The sequence below is a fragment of the Pagrus pagrus genome (genome assembly GCF_965226575.1).
Source record: "Pagrus pagrus genome assembly, chromosome: 5".
Lineage (NCBI taxonomy): Eukaryota > Metazoa > Chordata > Actinopteri > Spariformes > Sparidae > Pagrus > Pagrus pagrus.
Genome location: NC_140189.1, coordinates 361,177 through 374,795, shown reverse-complemented (window position 1 = coordinate 374,795; position 13,619 = coordinate 361,177). Strand labels below are relative to the sequence as shown.

Here is a 13,619-nt window from a genome sequence, read left to right as displayed (position 1 = left end):
CTGTTTAATCCCTAATTATTTCTTAATATCTTATCATTTATCAGATCGACTTGATCAAATGCCATATCACAAGAGTTGGCACCAATAAATCCAGCGTCTCTATCCGTGACAGCAACCATGAAGTAACCACCATCGTGGGAACAGACGAAACAGGCGCCATTAAGATTCAGGTATGGGAAGACCAGTCCCAAAAAATACAAGCACAAAAATCTTACACAATAACACATCTGTCAACAAGACATTTTGCAGGACAATCTTTACTCGCGACGACTCCCCAATCAGTCTTCACTGAGATCTAAAACATTGCAGTGCCGAACAACCATGAGGACATAGATTTAGATCAGAACATTACAAACTTGATGGGACAGCCTGTTGCTGCACACATAAAATATAAACTACATTGCAGCATTTGTAACAAACAGCAACTGGGGAACTCCAACCCAAAGGACAAATACAGGAGATGTGGCAACTGTGACAGAAAACAAAAAACTTCAATGTTTAACAAAAACTTAAGTGGCACTCTGTCATTAAAGGAAACTGTGGGGAGAACCAAAGACTATAAAATAAATGGTGCCACCTTAATCAAACTACTACAACAACAAAACAAAATGGAGTTAAAGGAAAACCCGGACGAAATTGAGGAGCTATGAGAGATATGTCTCATGTAAAATGTGTGGTAGACAATGAGGAAAACCGTATTATAAAAATTGAATCCTGGATGTCTGTTTCAGAGGCTTTACCTGAAGACAACGATGACATATCTCTCATGTTTATGTGTCAGGAACCTTCACCATAGACCTGTGAAGTGGAAAATGATTGTTTTTGCCTTTTGCAAGTAATGAAGTGTTTGTTTTCAGTCAGTAATTACTGTAATGTTTATTAAATTTAGAATGTTCTAAGTTGCTTAAACTAAGAATTATGATTTCCAATGAGCACTGTGCTGTACTAATCAAATAAATGTTGTACGTTGCATTTCTACTTGTGTTTGTCACTGTATTTGTGCTGCTCAGTGAGACCAACAGGATGGTTTTATTTTGGTGAGAATTTTAGCTACATATTTCTAAATGATGGTACAAATGCATTTCTACACAACTTACTACTATTATTTGCATTTTACTCATTTGAAGCTTCAAGCTTCAAATTAGGCTGTAATGGTATATTTAAAATTTTAAAGGAATAGTTCACTCTAAAACAAAATTCAGTCATTATCGACTTACCCACACGCTGATGAGAAGTCCGGTGTATTTTCTTATTCCTCAAAGTGCAGCTGGAGACCCGTGGGGCTACTCTCCAGCAACGATAATCTGTATAACGATGCTAAGTGGCGCCCGGGAGAAAATGTCCATAAAAACTACACACAAACTTTGTAATATTCCTCCATACTGCTCGTCCACTGCAATCCAAGTGTCCTGAAGTGGTGACATCCAGAGTTTACTCGAAACGACGGAGCGTGCCTCCGCGTAAACATAGCATAGTGACTGTTTAGGCTGTAAAAATGTACTAAATGACGTATGTATGGAGGAATATTACAACGTTTTTTTGTAGTTTTATGGGCATTTTCTCCCGGGCGCCACTTAGCATCGTTATACGGAGCTCTCGTGGAAACATGCAGAGACAGATTTTTAATTTCACAACCCAGGTAGCGCTGGCATTCGCAAATTTCAATTATTCTAAACAGTCTTATCCCTTTCATTATGTTACTCACCACAACAAAGGATCTCTGCACTGTCCCTGCATCCTGCATCTGTCGCTGACTCACAAGTTAGAACCTAGATGTCAGGAGAGGTGGTGGAGTTTTTTTCTGTGAGGGACTGTGGCGGAATGACTTAATCAATGGGAAACACTAATGTAGCATTAGCTCGTCTTAACGGTTAGCTAATGAGGAGGGCGGTTAATCAAATGAAAACTACTCGCCCTCCTCATCTTTTCACTATTTGCTAACGTAGCATTAGCTGTGTAGAGACTTTATCACAGAAACATAAAGGTGAAAATACAGATATTTAGCTTCAGTAAATTAACAAAGTTAACATTTTGCTGTGACAGTTACTTCACCCACCTTTTGTGCATCAGCAGCACCGTGTGTGCGTGCGTGTACTTGCGTGGTATGCGAGAAGATGCCGGTAGCAGTGAAAACGTGGACTGGAGTGTCATTGGTTCAGGTTTTATCTCAATAAACAAGCGGAACAGATTCAGTAATGAAGCTCTGACACAGCGCTCTGAAAACAGCGCTGAGTGAACAGGCTGATGTATTGATGGGGATCCAAATTAATGATTTTAAAAAGTCATATAATGGTAGCTACACCCATGATTACAATAAAACACTGAAGCAGAGGGAGCTCAGCTCCTGCTGGCTGCACTGATGAGGTGAGGAGGCGGAGCTGAGCTCCGGAGGGCTCCGGCCCAATTTAATCTCTGGCTTGGACTGGACCATGGACGAAAGCTAACCAAATTTTGCACAAAGGTCCAGTCTCATGCCAGATTACCTCAGCTGTAAACCCAAGCCAATAGTCCTGATGGTGGTGCTACAGCAAGCGTCTAAAGTTCAAAACTTTGAAAATTCATAACAAATCAACCATACTTGCTACAGCTTCAGAACTTTCATCAAACTGTAGCCTCAATATTGAAGAAACTTTTGTACATTTAAACCTATTAAAAATTATGAAGTACATCACTTTTTCAAAAACTGTAAAACTTCTTAACCTATTTCCTCTCTCATCTTTGATTTATCAAAAATTGAGCCTCAAAAACTGAATTTTTCACAGCATTTTTAATTTTCCTTTCATGTGAACAATTGGAGTCAATGCAATAATGACATAGCTAAACATCAGTTATTCACTTATGGAGCAAATCAATCATTTTTAAAATTACCAACATCTCCATGCTGCAATATGTGTATTTTCAGATTTCTGTCTTGATAACTGAATTTTTTACAGTGGTTTCAAATCTGCCTGCACAACAGTGAATGGCTTACTCAATCTGTGAAGCCACTGTTGTATTGCCACTTGCCAATTAGCTCAGAGCGATAGATGACAGTCTTCGGCTCCAGAAGTTGTGGGTTCAAGCTTCAAGTGGTCCAAAATGAACATTGTTGTCAACTGTCTTGTCTTCCTATTCTCCTGTTTGTTGCTCAGAATTGCCTAAATTTGCCAAAAATAGCCCGGACCTGACCCATCGCTGCGCAGCAGCTATAATTAGGGCCCGAGCAGGAAACCTGCGAGGTCCCTATTGTTTTTCGAATGATTATTATTATTTTTTTTTATTATTATTTCTTTGTCCCAAATGATCGCATTTTTCACTGCCTGAACATATACGAAAACGCGATTTTATTTGGCAAACATATTAGGCTTGGTGAAAAATTTGATAATCTATGGTCGTTTGCACACAGCATCTGTGGAGCCTCCTGACCTCCCGTTGTGCTAAGCATGTTGATATTCCAAAGAATACTCAATTTATAAAATCACAACTTCCTGCACATTTCGTACCAAACAGGAAGTGTTGCATATCTCCACATTGGTCAGTCCGAATGAAATGAAACTCAGGATCCTACTTCCACATTAGCCCCTAAGGCTCTGTGCAAAATTTTGGCCGATGACCACTAGGTGGCGCTCTTTAAACTAAAGTAATTTATATCTCCACATCGGTTGGTCATATGAACACAAAATGTGGTACATTCATTGCCACTGCCCTCCTGAGGATAGCTGATGAAGGTCTTACCGATTCGCCACTAGGTGGCGCTCTGGTGGCAGTCTACTTTTATTTTTGCCACTGTGCCCACACCATAACACTTATGGCTATGAAATTGATAGGGGTGGTATAGACTGCCCCCTGTAACCCACACAGCAACAATGACCAGCAGGTGGCGCTAAATGGCTCCATAGCGCCCCCTGGAATATTTCAAACTTTAAGCCCTGCCTCCTACATGCACATACATGAACAAAATTTGGTACGCTCATGTATCATGACCAGACGCACAAAACTCACAAGACTCTTGGACCCATACCCTCAGTCCAACCGGAAGTCTGCCATTTTGGTTCAAAGTTGAGATTTTGCCGCCATTATCCCCCATTTCTATGCCTCAGCCTCAGGCAGCGCCGCAGCCCTCCAACAGAGGGCAGTGCTGGCTGATACAAACCTCTGTTTATGAGTCTGTATGGTCACACAGTGTATGTTATTATTTGTTCTTCATGTATATTGCCAGGAATTCTACGCACTTCGCCGTAGTTTTTTAATACTGACAGCTGCATGCCCCGACGCGCGTGGACTGCGAGGGCCCGTTCATCAATGCTTGCAGCTTTAATTTAACTTATCATTGCTAATCAGATTGTTAGTGTCGTGGAAATTTTCTGCTCTTGGTGGGGAATGAAATAGAGACTTCTTGCCGGCCGACAAAGTTTTATTTTCTTTGCAAAGAAAAGGTCAATCAACATGCGAGCGGTTCAAAATGAAGAAAGACCCTGAACATCAGGAAACTTGAACATTTATACCTGAGGAAAAGCCCACCCCTTGGGTGTGTTTTACATCCTTTGTCTGCTGTGGGGTTGGCCCCCTACTCAGGGTGTCTTATCACACTTTTGTCTTTCACAGGTATCGGCACTGACATCCTGGAGTGTGATTAAGAGGTCTAATCAACACAATTTCAAATACAAAAGGGTTTGAGTATATCATGAGAAAGTGAGAGGTTGGGTGTCTCAGAAACTTGAAATGCAATCACAAGGTCTAGACATTAAAATACACAAATGGGTAGTAAACAAAAGAGATCTGATGACTTGGGGGAAGCAGGGTGTGGAGTCGTCTCAAGTAAAAGGGAATATTCAAATTTACCACTACATTAGCTTAAAAGTTTGTTCTTTTATCTGTTAGCATTTCATATTAGCCCGACTGATAAAGGATTTTTAAGGCCGATACCAATACAAATATTTGGTGATTGAAAAATCCGATATTCCGATATATCGGCTGATATACATATACTGTACTGTACTGTAGTAGCATAAGCTGCATTTGACTGAAAAAAGGTCTTTCACTGAAGTTTTCTAGCCTGAACTGGTTGAATTTGGATCTTCTTCATGGCAAACAAGGGTTTACCTGGAATTTAATTCATTAAGGGTGAAAAGTGGCTTATGTCAAAAATGAGCGTTTCAGAGCGAAAGGAGTGTCTTTTTGCACTGTACAGTAGCATAAGCTGTATTTGACTGAAAAAAGGTCTTTCACTGAAGTTTTCTAGCCTGAACTGATTGAATTTAGATCTTCTTCGTAGCAAACAAGGGTTTAACTGGAATTTAATTCATTAAGGGTGAAAAGTGGCTTATGTCAAAAATGAGCGTTTCAGAGCGAGAAAAGCCTCTTTTTGCACTGTACAGTAGCATAAGCTGTATTTGACTGAAAAAAGGTCTTTCACTGAAGTTTTCTAGCCTGAACTGGTTAAATTTGGATCTTCTTCGTGGCAAACAAGGGTTTGCCTGGAATTTAATTCATTAAGGGTGAAAACTGGCTTATGTCAAAAATGAGCGTTTCAGAGCGAGAAAAGCCTCTTTTTGCAGTTTTCTAGCTACTGTATGTATGTATATATATATATATATATATATAAAAATCCAGAAACGCATAACAAAACATACAACAGATTTCCGTAACATTACACTGTAAACCCGAATAAGTTAGCAGTACTCAAAAAAAGTGAGGTAATCAGTTGCCACAATTTTTTTGAGTTCATAAACTCAAACATTTGAGTATATCAGAACTTATATATTTGGAGTTTATGGTAAATGTAATTTTAAATTATAATGAAATTAAATTTACTGATTAAGCCAACTCAAATATTTTCAGGTTCTGCTACTTAGAATATTTATTTATCTTTCTCATTGCAATAACTGAAGTGAACTTAATAATTTCAAGCATGAAAACTCAGGATTTTTATGTTTCATGAACTTAACATTTATTAGTTTTTTCAATCAATCTTTTGATTACTCATAACTCAAAAACATAGACTTGCACAAATCAAAATCATTTACCTCCAAACGTAAAATATTTGTGGCAACTGATTGCCTTAAACATAATAAGTACACTTGACTTAAAAGTCAAACAAAAGAAACCCACATCAAATTAAAAGGTTTTTTTTTTCTATTCAGATGTTTAGTATAAAATTTTCTTGCCCAGACTCTTAGCAAAAAAAATGAAATAAAAAAACAAACAAATAAATAAATGCATAAATAAAAAATAAAAATGATCAAGTCTACTTCTGGCCTTTTTGTTTATACTTTAAGATGAACCATGTAATAGTAGACAATATTCAAACTCAGAAAAGCTAAAATTAGATTAAGAAAATATCTTTATGTCACAAATAGCTTATAAACTGTTAATACAACATTACCTGGGGGGCATCAGCAAGTCTTGGGTGGTGACCAGAAATTTGAGTTTAGAAAGATTATTTGCCCACACCTGTGCCTTTTAGCACACAATGAAACATAAACAATATTTGAAAGACAGTAATAGTAATAGCAAAAAAGAGAATTAAAGAAACAATTACAAAGGCACACTTGTGGCCATCTGGTTGTAAACTTGCAGTGCAGCAATGTATAAACAAATTGCTTACAAATTCTTCACAACTAGAACTGCTAAAATTTCAAAACTGTACATTTACATGTACAAAGGCAGTGTGTAGCCTTCCTTTGGCTATCTGGTTCAAATCTAGCAACTTCAGGGTGCACTGTATAGCTTTAGAAAAGTAATTCAAACTCGAAAATCAGAATTAACAATATTAATAAGACAATAAAAACTAGTTATTTGATCCATTTCCATAACAGAATAAACATCCTATCCTCAGAAGAAAATAAAGTCCCTATAACACTGTTTCCAACTAGAAAGGTAAGTAGTAGTAAGTAAAGCAGCCTGAAACTCTGGGTTGTTTATTTATTTATGAAAATGTATCAATATAGAACTTTCTTTTCAGATAAAAAAATATTTCCCAAAACTATATAGTACACCTTTTAAAAACAAAATGCCATAGTGTATAAACACTTAATTCAACCCTGCATTTCAGTTAAACAACAATAAAATTTACATTAACCAGTACAAAGACAGTGTGTACTTTGTGCCATTTGGCTAAAAACAAGTTGAGTAGAGCAGCAACTTTAACATCTACAGTTGAACAGTAGTCAACATGGACCTGACATTACATATTCTCATTGTGGACTGTGCTCTAACAGAGTGAGCCATCAGAATCCACCACTCCTTATTGGATCTTGAGTTACACATACAACATCAGGTCATTTTTAAGAGTCTGCAGCTTGGGTGACAGTTTAGAGTCATCAAGACCAAGTACGATTTTCTGTGTGAACTCAAAAGTGTTTGTCAGTCCCTTGGGATAACTGAGATGTAATGCATAGATCAGGCCGAACATTACCAGGAAGGCATCAGCAAGCCTGGGGAGGCTGACAACCACATCACCCTCTAGGACGACAGAGACTCTCACTGGGTGGTAGTGAACTGGGCTTGTTGCATCATCGCTGACGGTTGTAAGGAGGACCACTGATGCATCCCCCAGGTCTGGCTCATCCATATCATCCTAAAAAATGAAAGGGAGATCATATAATCACATTTACTGAAACTATGGCTGTGGCAATTTTGATTACAGTTGGATGTCATATAAGTAACAAGAAATACACAAGTCTGAAAGACTCCTGTTAATTCTGTTGCGTTGTGCTCTCATTGCTGAGAAAGTGAGATGACTTTTATGTGTTCCACTGTTAGGCTAATGACGGCTACTTGATTTTCTTTGCAGTTGATTTTTTTTGATGCCGTAATGGGCCCAAAATGACACTTCACACTTATGAACATCTTGCCAGAGGTTTGAAGTTGAAATACTGGTACATATACAGGAATTCTAGTGTGTTGGAAATGAAATGAAAATATGAATTGGTTAATTTACAGTACAATAGGCCTGATATCTCTTTACTTGGACTTACCACACATGTTCTGAAAAATCCAGAGACTTCCTCACGTAGATACACAGGAAGGGCATGGAGAACAGTGGTACGCCTTGTGTGGACATCATGTAATTCCTAAGAAGATTAAAATAGTGTTGTGACAAGTTTACAATTCAAACCCAATGCTAAACAGTACCAACTAATTATTAGTTAATTAATTTCCAGTATCTGCACATAAATCCACTAATAATCTGCTGACTCATCTGGTGCAATTGTGGAATTTAAAAGCTTATTTGAAGTATTAAACTCCCAACATTACACTAAGACTCTACCTGTGAAATGTACTGTATAATCACCTGTGTATCATGGACTTTGAAAATGTCTGCCAAAGCATCTGCCATCTTTCCAGTTTTGGAGGCTTTCTGCCTAAATAAGGCCATCAAACGAGGAGTGTGGCGATCAAGCTCCGCGTAGAAAGTGTTAGGTAGGTTCTGGTTAGTTATCCGTTGGAACTCTGCATACACCTGCATTGGAGGAAAGGACAGTAACAGCAATTATTTATTTTATGATGAATGAAATTAGGCAACATTACAGACAATGTGACATAAGTAGCAAAGATAAAAACTGAAAAAGAACTTACAAAATGAATTTATTTATTAAATGTATTTAGCAAAGATAAAAACAGATGAAAGAGTTGACCCATATTACCTCAGACTGCATATGAAGAGCAGGCCAGAGGTCCATTAGCTCTTTCACCAGAGGACATGACATCACAATGGTCTGGCGTCGCAAAGCAAACGTGTTCTGCATCATCTTACTAATAAGGGGTTGGTTTTTCTCAGTCTTCTTTACTTCCTCAACAATAGCCTGCCTCAAAAGGTCAAGACTTGAGGGATCCTCTCCTTGAGGAAAGTTAGGCAGGAAGTTGACCTCTGCACGCTTAGGTCTTTTGATGTTGGAGTGTGAAGGTTCATTCTCTGGGTTTTTTCGGCTCCTTTTCCCAGCATTTACAGCGACCTCCTGACATCCAGCTCTTCTCATCTTGGTCCTGTAATTGCCCATTTTAAACTTGATGCTGTTCTTCCAGCCATTCCATCCATTGTCAGATCCTGCTTCTTTTAAACAGGGGTGTTTCCTTACAAGAGCTTCAGCCACCATTGCTATCTCTTTATCAGCGGGGTATGCCTTAAAACCATATATGGTGGATGCCAGTTTGTCTAAAATATTGTGCTTCTGGTCCCTTGACAACTGAAGAGGTCTTTCATTCTTTTCAAATTCAGCATTCCCATCTCTAAGTGTCAGCTCAACGTCAAACGCAAATGTGGGAATTTGAAAAGGACCTGGAGGCCATCTGCTCAGACGTTCTGGGGATGACACATCTGAAAGGGTATCAGTTGATGCAAGAGAACTGGAATCCTGTGGAAGTGAAATATGAACACAGGCTTTTTGTGGTAACTCCTCGATGTCAACAAGGCAAGTGAGTTTTCCATCAAAGTCTGGATCTTCGTATTGCAAACTGAAGTCACAGTCCAGTTCCAGTTGTTCTTTTAAAATCTCAATCAGTGCATCAACAGAGGCTGGACGGGAGCTGAGTTTTAATTTTCTTACACGGTCTGCCTCGATGACACGAAGGATCATGTTTTGTGGGGCTTCAGCTGCCATCACTTTAATAAATGAAGAGATTGTAAGGTCAAAAACACATCAGCACACAGACATTATAGTGCATTTATAAGTCTTACTAAATGTTTATAATCATTAACGACAACCTCCAATGTGTTCAGCATTCATAATGCTTTATACCTCCATGCCAAAGTGACTGTGTTTGAAAGAAAAATCTGAGACCTGGGTTCCACAGTACATTATGTCTACCATGACATTGGCCAGTTATATTTGTGCTTTTAATGCATTATAGACATGTTCTTTAGAATGTGTTACCAAAGAGTGCAATTCCAAAATGCAGGTAATGTATGTCGATGTATATAATGATTGGTTATACTGAGCACATTTTCCAATAAATGAACAATTAATGATTTATGAAGAATTACTCACCATAGAGTGGTCTTAATTTTGTCTCACTTGTATGAACTTCTTGGGAGTCAACAGCAGCAAGCCATCAATCTTGTATGCAGAGAGTGGGGTTGTATCATTGAAGTCAGACTGCAGGTGGATAGACTGGCTTCCCTGTGTGCCTGACAGCTCGTAGGATCGAAGATGCTCTATATACCAGGAGTCATAATCACAACAGAGAAAAGAAACATTGTGATTCACAAGGTAGATCTTTGTTAGTCTGCAAAATTTTGACAGTCCCCCACTGTTTCCAACTGACACAAACATGCCACTAGTATAGTCTGTGCCATCAATGGTCACCTTTGATGTACAATAGACAGTGTCACTAGTTGTTTGTCCTCTAATGTGAGCCTGAGCTACTTCTGGTAGAGCTGAAACCAAAACAGAGTCAACCCTGGATGTTTGTGTTTTTGGTTTGAAAAATGATGGTGAACCAAGGTGAAATGCCATCATGTTTTGGTGTCTGATTGCCAGTGTCTTCAAGACATTTTTGAAGTTTTGAGCATCATGCACCACTCTCTTAAAGAAACGATGTTTACCTTCAAATCGCATGGTCCAAACATGCACCAGGGGCCCGAAGCACTTAACTAAGGTGGGATAGTGCTCCACATAGTGATGCTTAGGACGAAGCCTAAACTCAGGGAAAGCCTCTTGTAGGATCTGTCTGTGGTCACTGATTTTGCAAACAAAATAGTCCAATGTTTCATCAGAAAATGATGGGCACAATGCTAATTCCACCAACTCTTTCAAGTCCATCAAAACCTCCCATGCAACATTACCCTCTGGTACTTTACTGCCTACAAGTAACGGAAGTAGTCTTAACAGCGTAGCATTTTCATGCCCGTTGCCTCCTATTGTTCTCCGGGTCATGAATGTTTTGGGAACTGGATGAGGTTTATTTACTTTATCAGTGTGCTGATATGGGAATGATGTGATCCTTTGGTTCAAATATTCTAAAGTGAAGTACTTAAGCCGAATCATTTCTCTGATGCAAAGTGCCAGTTCAACTGGAACGATTCCTTCCAAAAGATCGTGTAGTAGATCTGGAGGAAAACCTGTGATAGGGTGGAAGTGCTCAAGTGACTCACGGAAGACACAATCACCTTTAACCCCAAATTGGCTGCTTGAACTCTCATCTTGGAGGACGTTTTGTACATGAATGTCATGACTCGCTTTGGTTCTCTGGACAAATTCCTCCTTTTTTACCTCAGTTGTTTGAAACTGTTCACTTGTGGCCATGCAGAATCTGCAAACATAATCTGCTCTGAATGACTCCAAAAAGCCACCTAACCCATGTGCAGCCAGATTGTCAGCAGAAACACAGAAGATGGTGCCTTTCACATTCTGACCAACAGATTCAATGAAAACACCATCCTGTTCAAGTGTGTGAATATCACGAACCAGTGGAGCAAGTACAGCTGCATATCCATATTTCTGGAGGTCTGTCACTTTAGCTAGCATGGCCAACTGTATAGTGTGCATTGCTGATCTATACTTGGGCGGCACATTTGCTAGGACCCAGTATACAGCACAAAGTTTGTGAACTTTACGTGATGTGCCGAGAGGGTTAGCGATTTCAAGATCGTCAATGTATAGCTGTATTGCTAGGTGTAGATCTTCTGTTGAGAGCAATTCATTTTCCTGGAAATGAGAGCCATCACGATATGACACATAATAACCAGGCTCAGTGTTTGGTTCTCTGATCTTGCTCAGGATATCTGTGTTTTTAAACAGCTCCTGAATCATTTGAAGGATTGGAACATACATCATGGTATGACCAGGTGCTTCTAAATGGTACTCTACTGGCATTACCAATGGATAGTTGCGCTCTATAAATGTCTTTCTTCGCTTACAAGAGGACAACTCTGCACCTTTGGAGGTAGCACTAAAAACAACATTAGAGTCCATGACAGCACTGACAACTTCATCGAGTGTGGAATCTCTTATATTGTGACCATGTCTCTGCAATATATCATTAATTGCATCCTTGATCAGTGGCTGAGATAAAGAGAAGATCTGATTCAAGTGATCAACTATTTCTTGTGTAGCTGTGTTTGACACATGAAGGATAGTCTGCATCTTTAGAAATAAAGATGCTGCATTAAGTTTGAGCTGATCTTTTAGTTTTGAAGTATCATCCTGCATTTCTGTGCTCTGAACTGGACACTCTTCATCCAAATCAATAGTGACGTTAGAGCTGGTGGCTTGGAGATTCTGAGTATGCTCATAGACAATGTCACTACCAAAGTCTGACGCAAGACTCGCTTGATGCACTCTACTTTTATGGGTGTTAAATGAAGAGTATACATTTGTGCTATAGTTGCATCCCTTTTATGGGCATACCACTGTCTCATGCTTTTTTAAGTGTGTTCTTATGTGACTGAGGAGTACAGACTCAGAAAAAGGTTGCTGAAATGTGCATAAAGGACACTTGAAAGTCACAAGTTCCTGAATCTCCTTTGCACTGCTGTTATGTTCTTGTGTATGATATCTTGACAGATGAGTACTCAGTGCACTAAGTGTCTGAAACGTGCACATACAATCATCATGGAGGCATGGGAGTGGGCTAGTTTTTGAAAAGTGGCTGTGCTGCAGTCTACAGTGTTTAAATAAATATGTTCTAGTTGTAAAAGAAGCTGAACACAACTTACAGTGCCAAGTCATATTTGTCGCAGCAACCTGAAAACACATACAAAAAAAAATTATTATTTTACAGGACACCTGTCATGAAATTTAAACCTCCATCAGAACTATCAAAAACTGTAGTCATATTCTTCATAAGAGTACAACAATACACCAACATTGAATAAAACAAAGTAGATGTTTAAGATGCCTGATAGACTATTCAAAACATTTTATTACACAAATAAGTCAAAGTTAGGTCAAGTTGGGCTGGTAGCACTCTGGTAGCTAGCTTACTTTAACTTGGAGAGAATGACTTTCAGCTAGTCTAAGGCACGTGGAGTTAGCTTCTGCTTTCACTCACAACACTGACACCGCGACACCGCTCCAACACAGAATTTTTATTGAGCAGTCTAATACATGATACCTTACTATCCACCACTGCACGTTGGTCTCCACCAGAACTACACACCACGACAGAGCAACCGCTCTGCATTAGCCTAGCAGCTAACTGTTGACGTTGCATGCTAGCTTGCTAACCTAACGGTTAACCGTTTTACATTGCAAACGTGACTCACTTCGTCCGTTTTAAAAACACGTTGAACCTCCAGAAACAAACATTCAAGCAAGTTTTATGTTGACTACTTACATTCACAACTCAGTGTTACCGTGCTCCGGTCGGTTAGTCTCCCGCTCTTCTCCTCCTCGGCTCCGGTGACGGTCGTCTGCTGCCAGTGCCTAAAGAGGAAGTGCACGCAAATACTACAAAATAAAATATGTGAGCGGTTCCGGTGGAAGCCTGTTTTTTTTCCCCTTGTTAAAAAAAATGTAATTTATTAACCAGCCAACCTAACATGCAAACTATTAACAATGAATTATTTATAAACGTATTTAATAACGTGTGTGTGATCATTCATTCAAGTCTATCTGATGCAATTGATTTATTTCTTAATTTGTTCTTGATTTTATTTATTTATTTGTTCTTTCAAAATAAGACATAAATTCATGTTT

At 39.0% G+C, this 13,619-nt stretch overlaps 1 protein-coding gene across 1 annotated transcript; it reads right to left on the bottom strand.

The window, feature by feature from the left end:
* Nucleotides 1-5,649: 5,649 nt before the first annotated feature.
* LOC311257180 (uncharacterized protein) lies at nt 5,650-13,342 on the bottom strand. The gene is made up of 7 exons (XM_084352654.1): nt 13,258-13,342; nt 12,638-12,665; nt 9,969-10,135; nt 8,628-9,583; nt 8,276-8,443; nt 7,959-8,054; nt 5,650-7,558 (listed from the first exon to the last, which is right to left on the bottom strand). The coding sequence occupies exons 4-7, from the start codon at nt 9,579-9,581 to the stop codon at nt 7,241-7,243; spliced, it is 1,536 nt and encodes a 511-aa protein (XP_084208780.1). The 5' UTR covers nt 9,582-9,583; nt 9,969-10,135; nt 12,638-12,665; nt 13,258-13,342; the 3' UTR covers nt 5,650-7,240.
* Between the last annotated feature and the right edge of the window lie 277 nt (nt 13,343-13,619).

Excerpts from the sequence above, each read along its gene's own strand:
- LOC311257180 (XM_084352654.1), bottom strand. The coding sequence starts at position 9,581 with ATGGCAGCTGAAGCCCCACAAAACATGATCCTTCGTGTCATCGAGGCA. Across the intron at positions 8,444-8,627 it reads CTCTTCATATGCAGTCTGAG|GTGTATGCAGAGTTCCAACG; the intron begins GTAATATGGGTC and ends CCTCCAATGCAG. Across the intron at positions 7,559-7,958 it reads GATTTTTCAGAACATGTGTG|GATGATATGGATGAGCCAGA; the intron begins GTAAGTCCAAGT and ends TTCATTTTTTAG.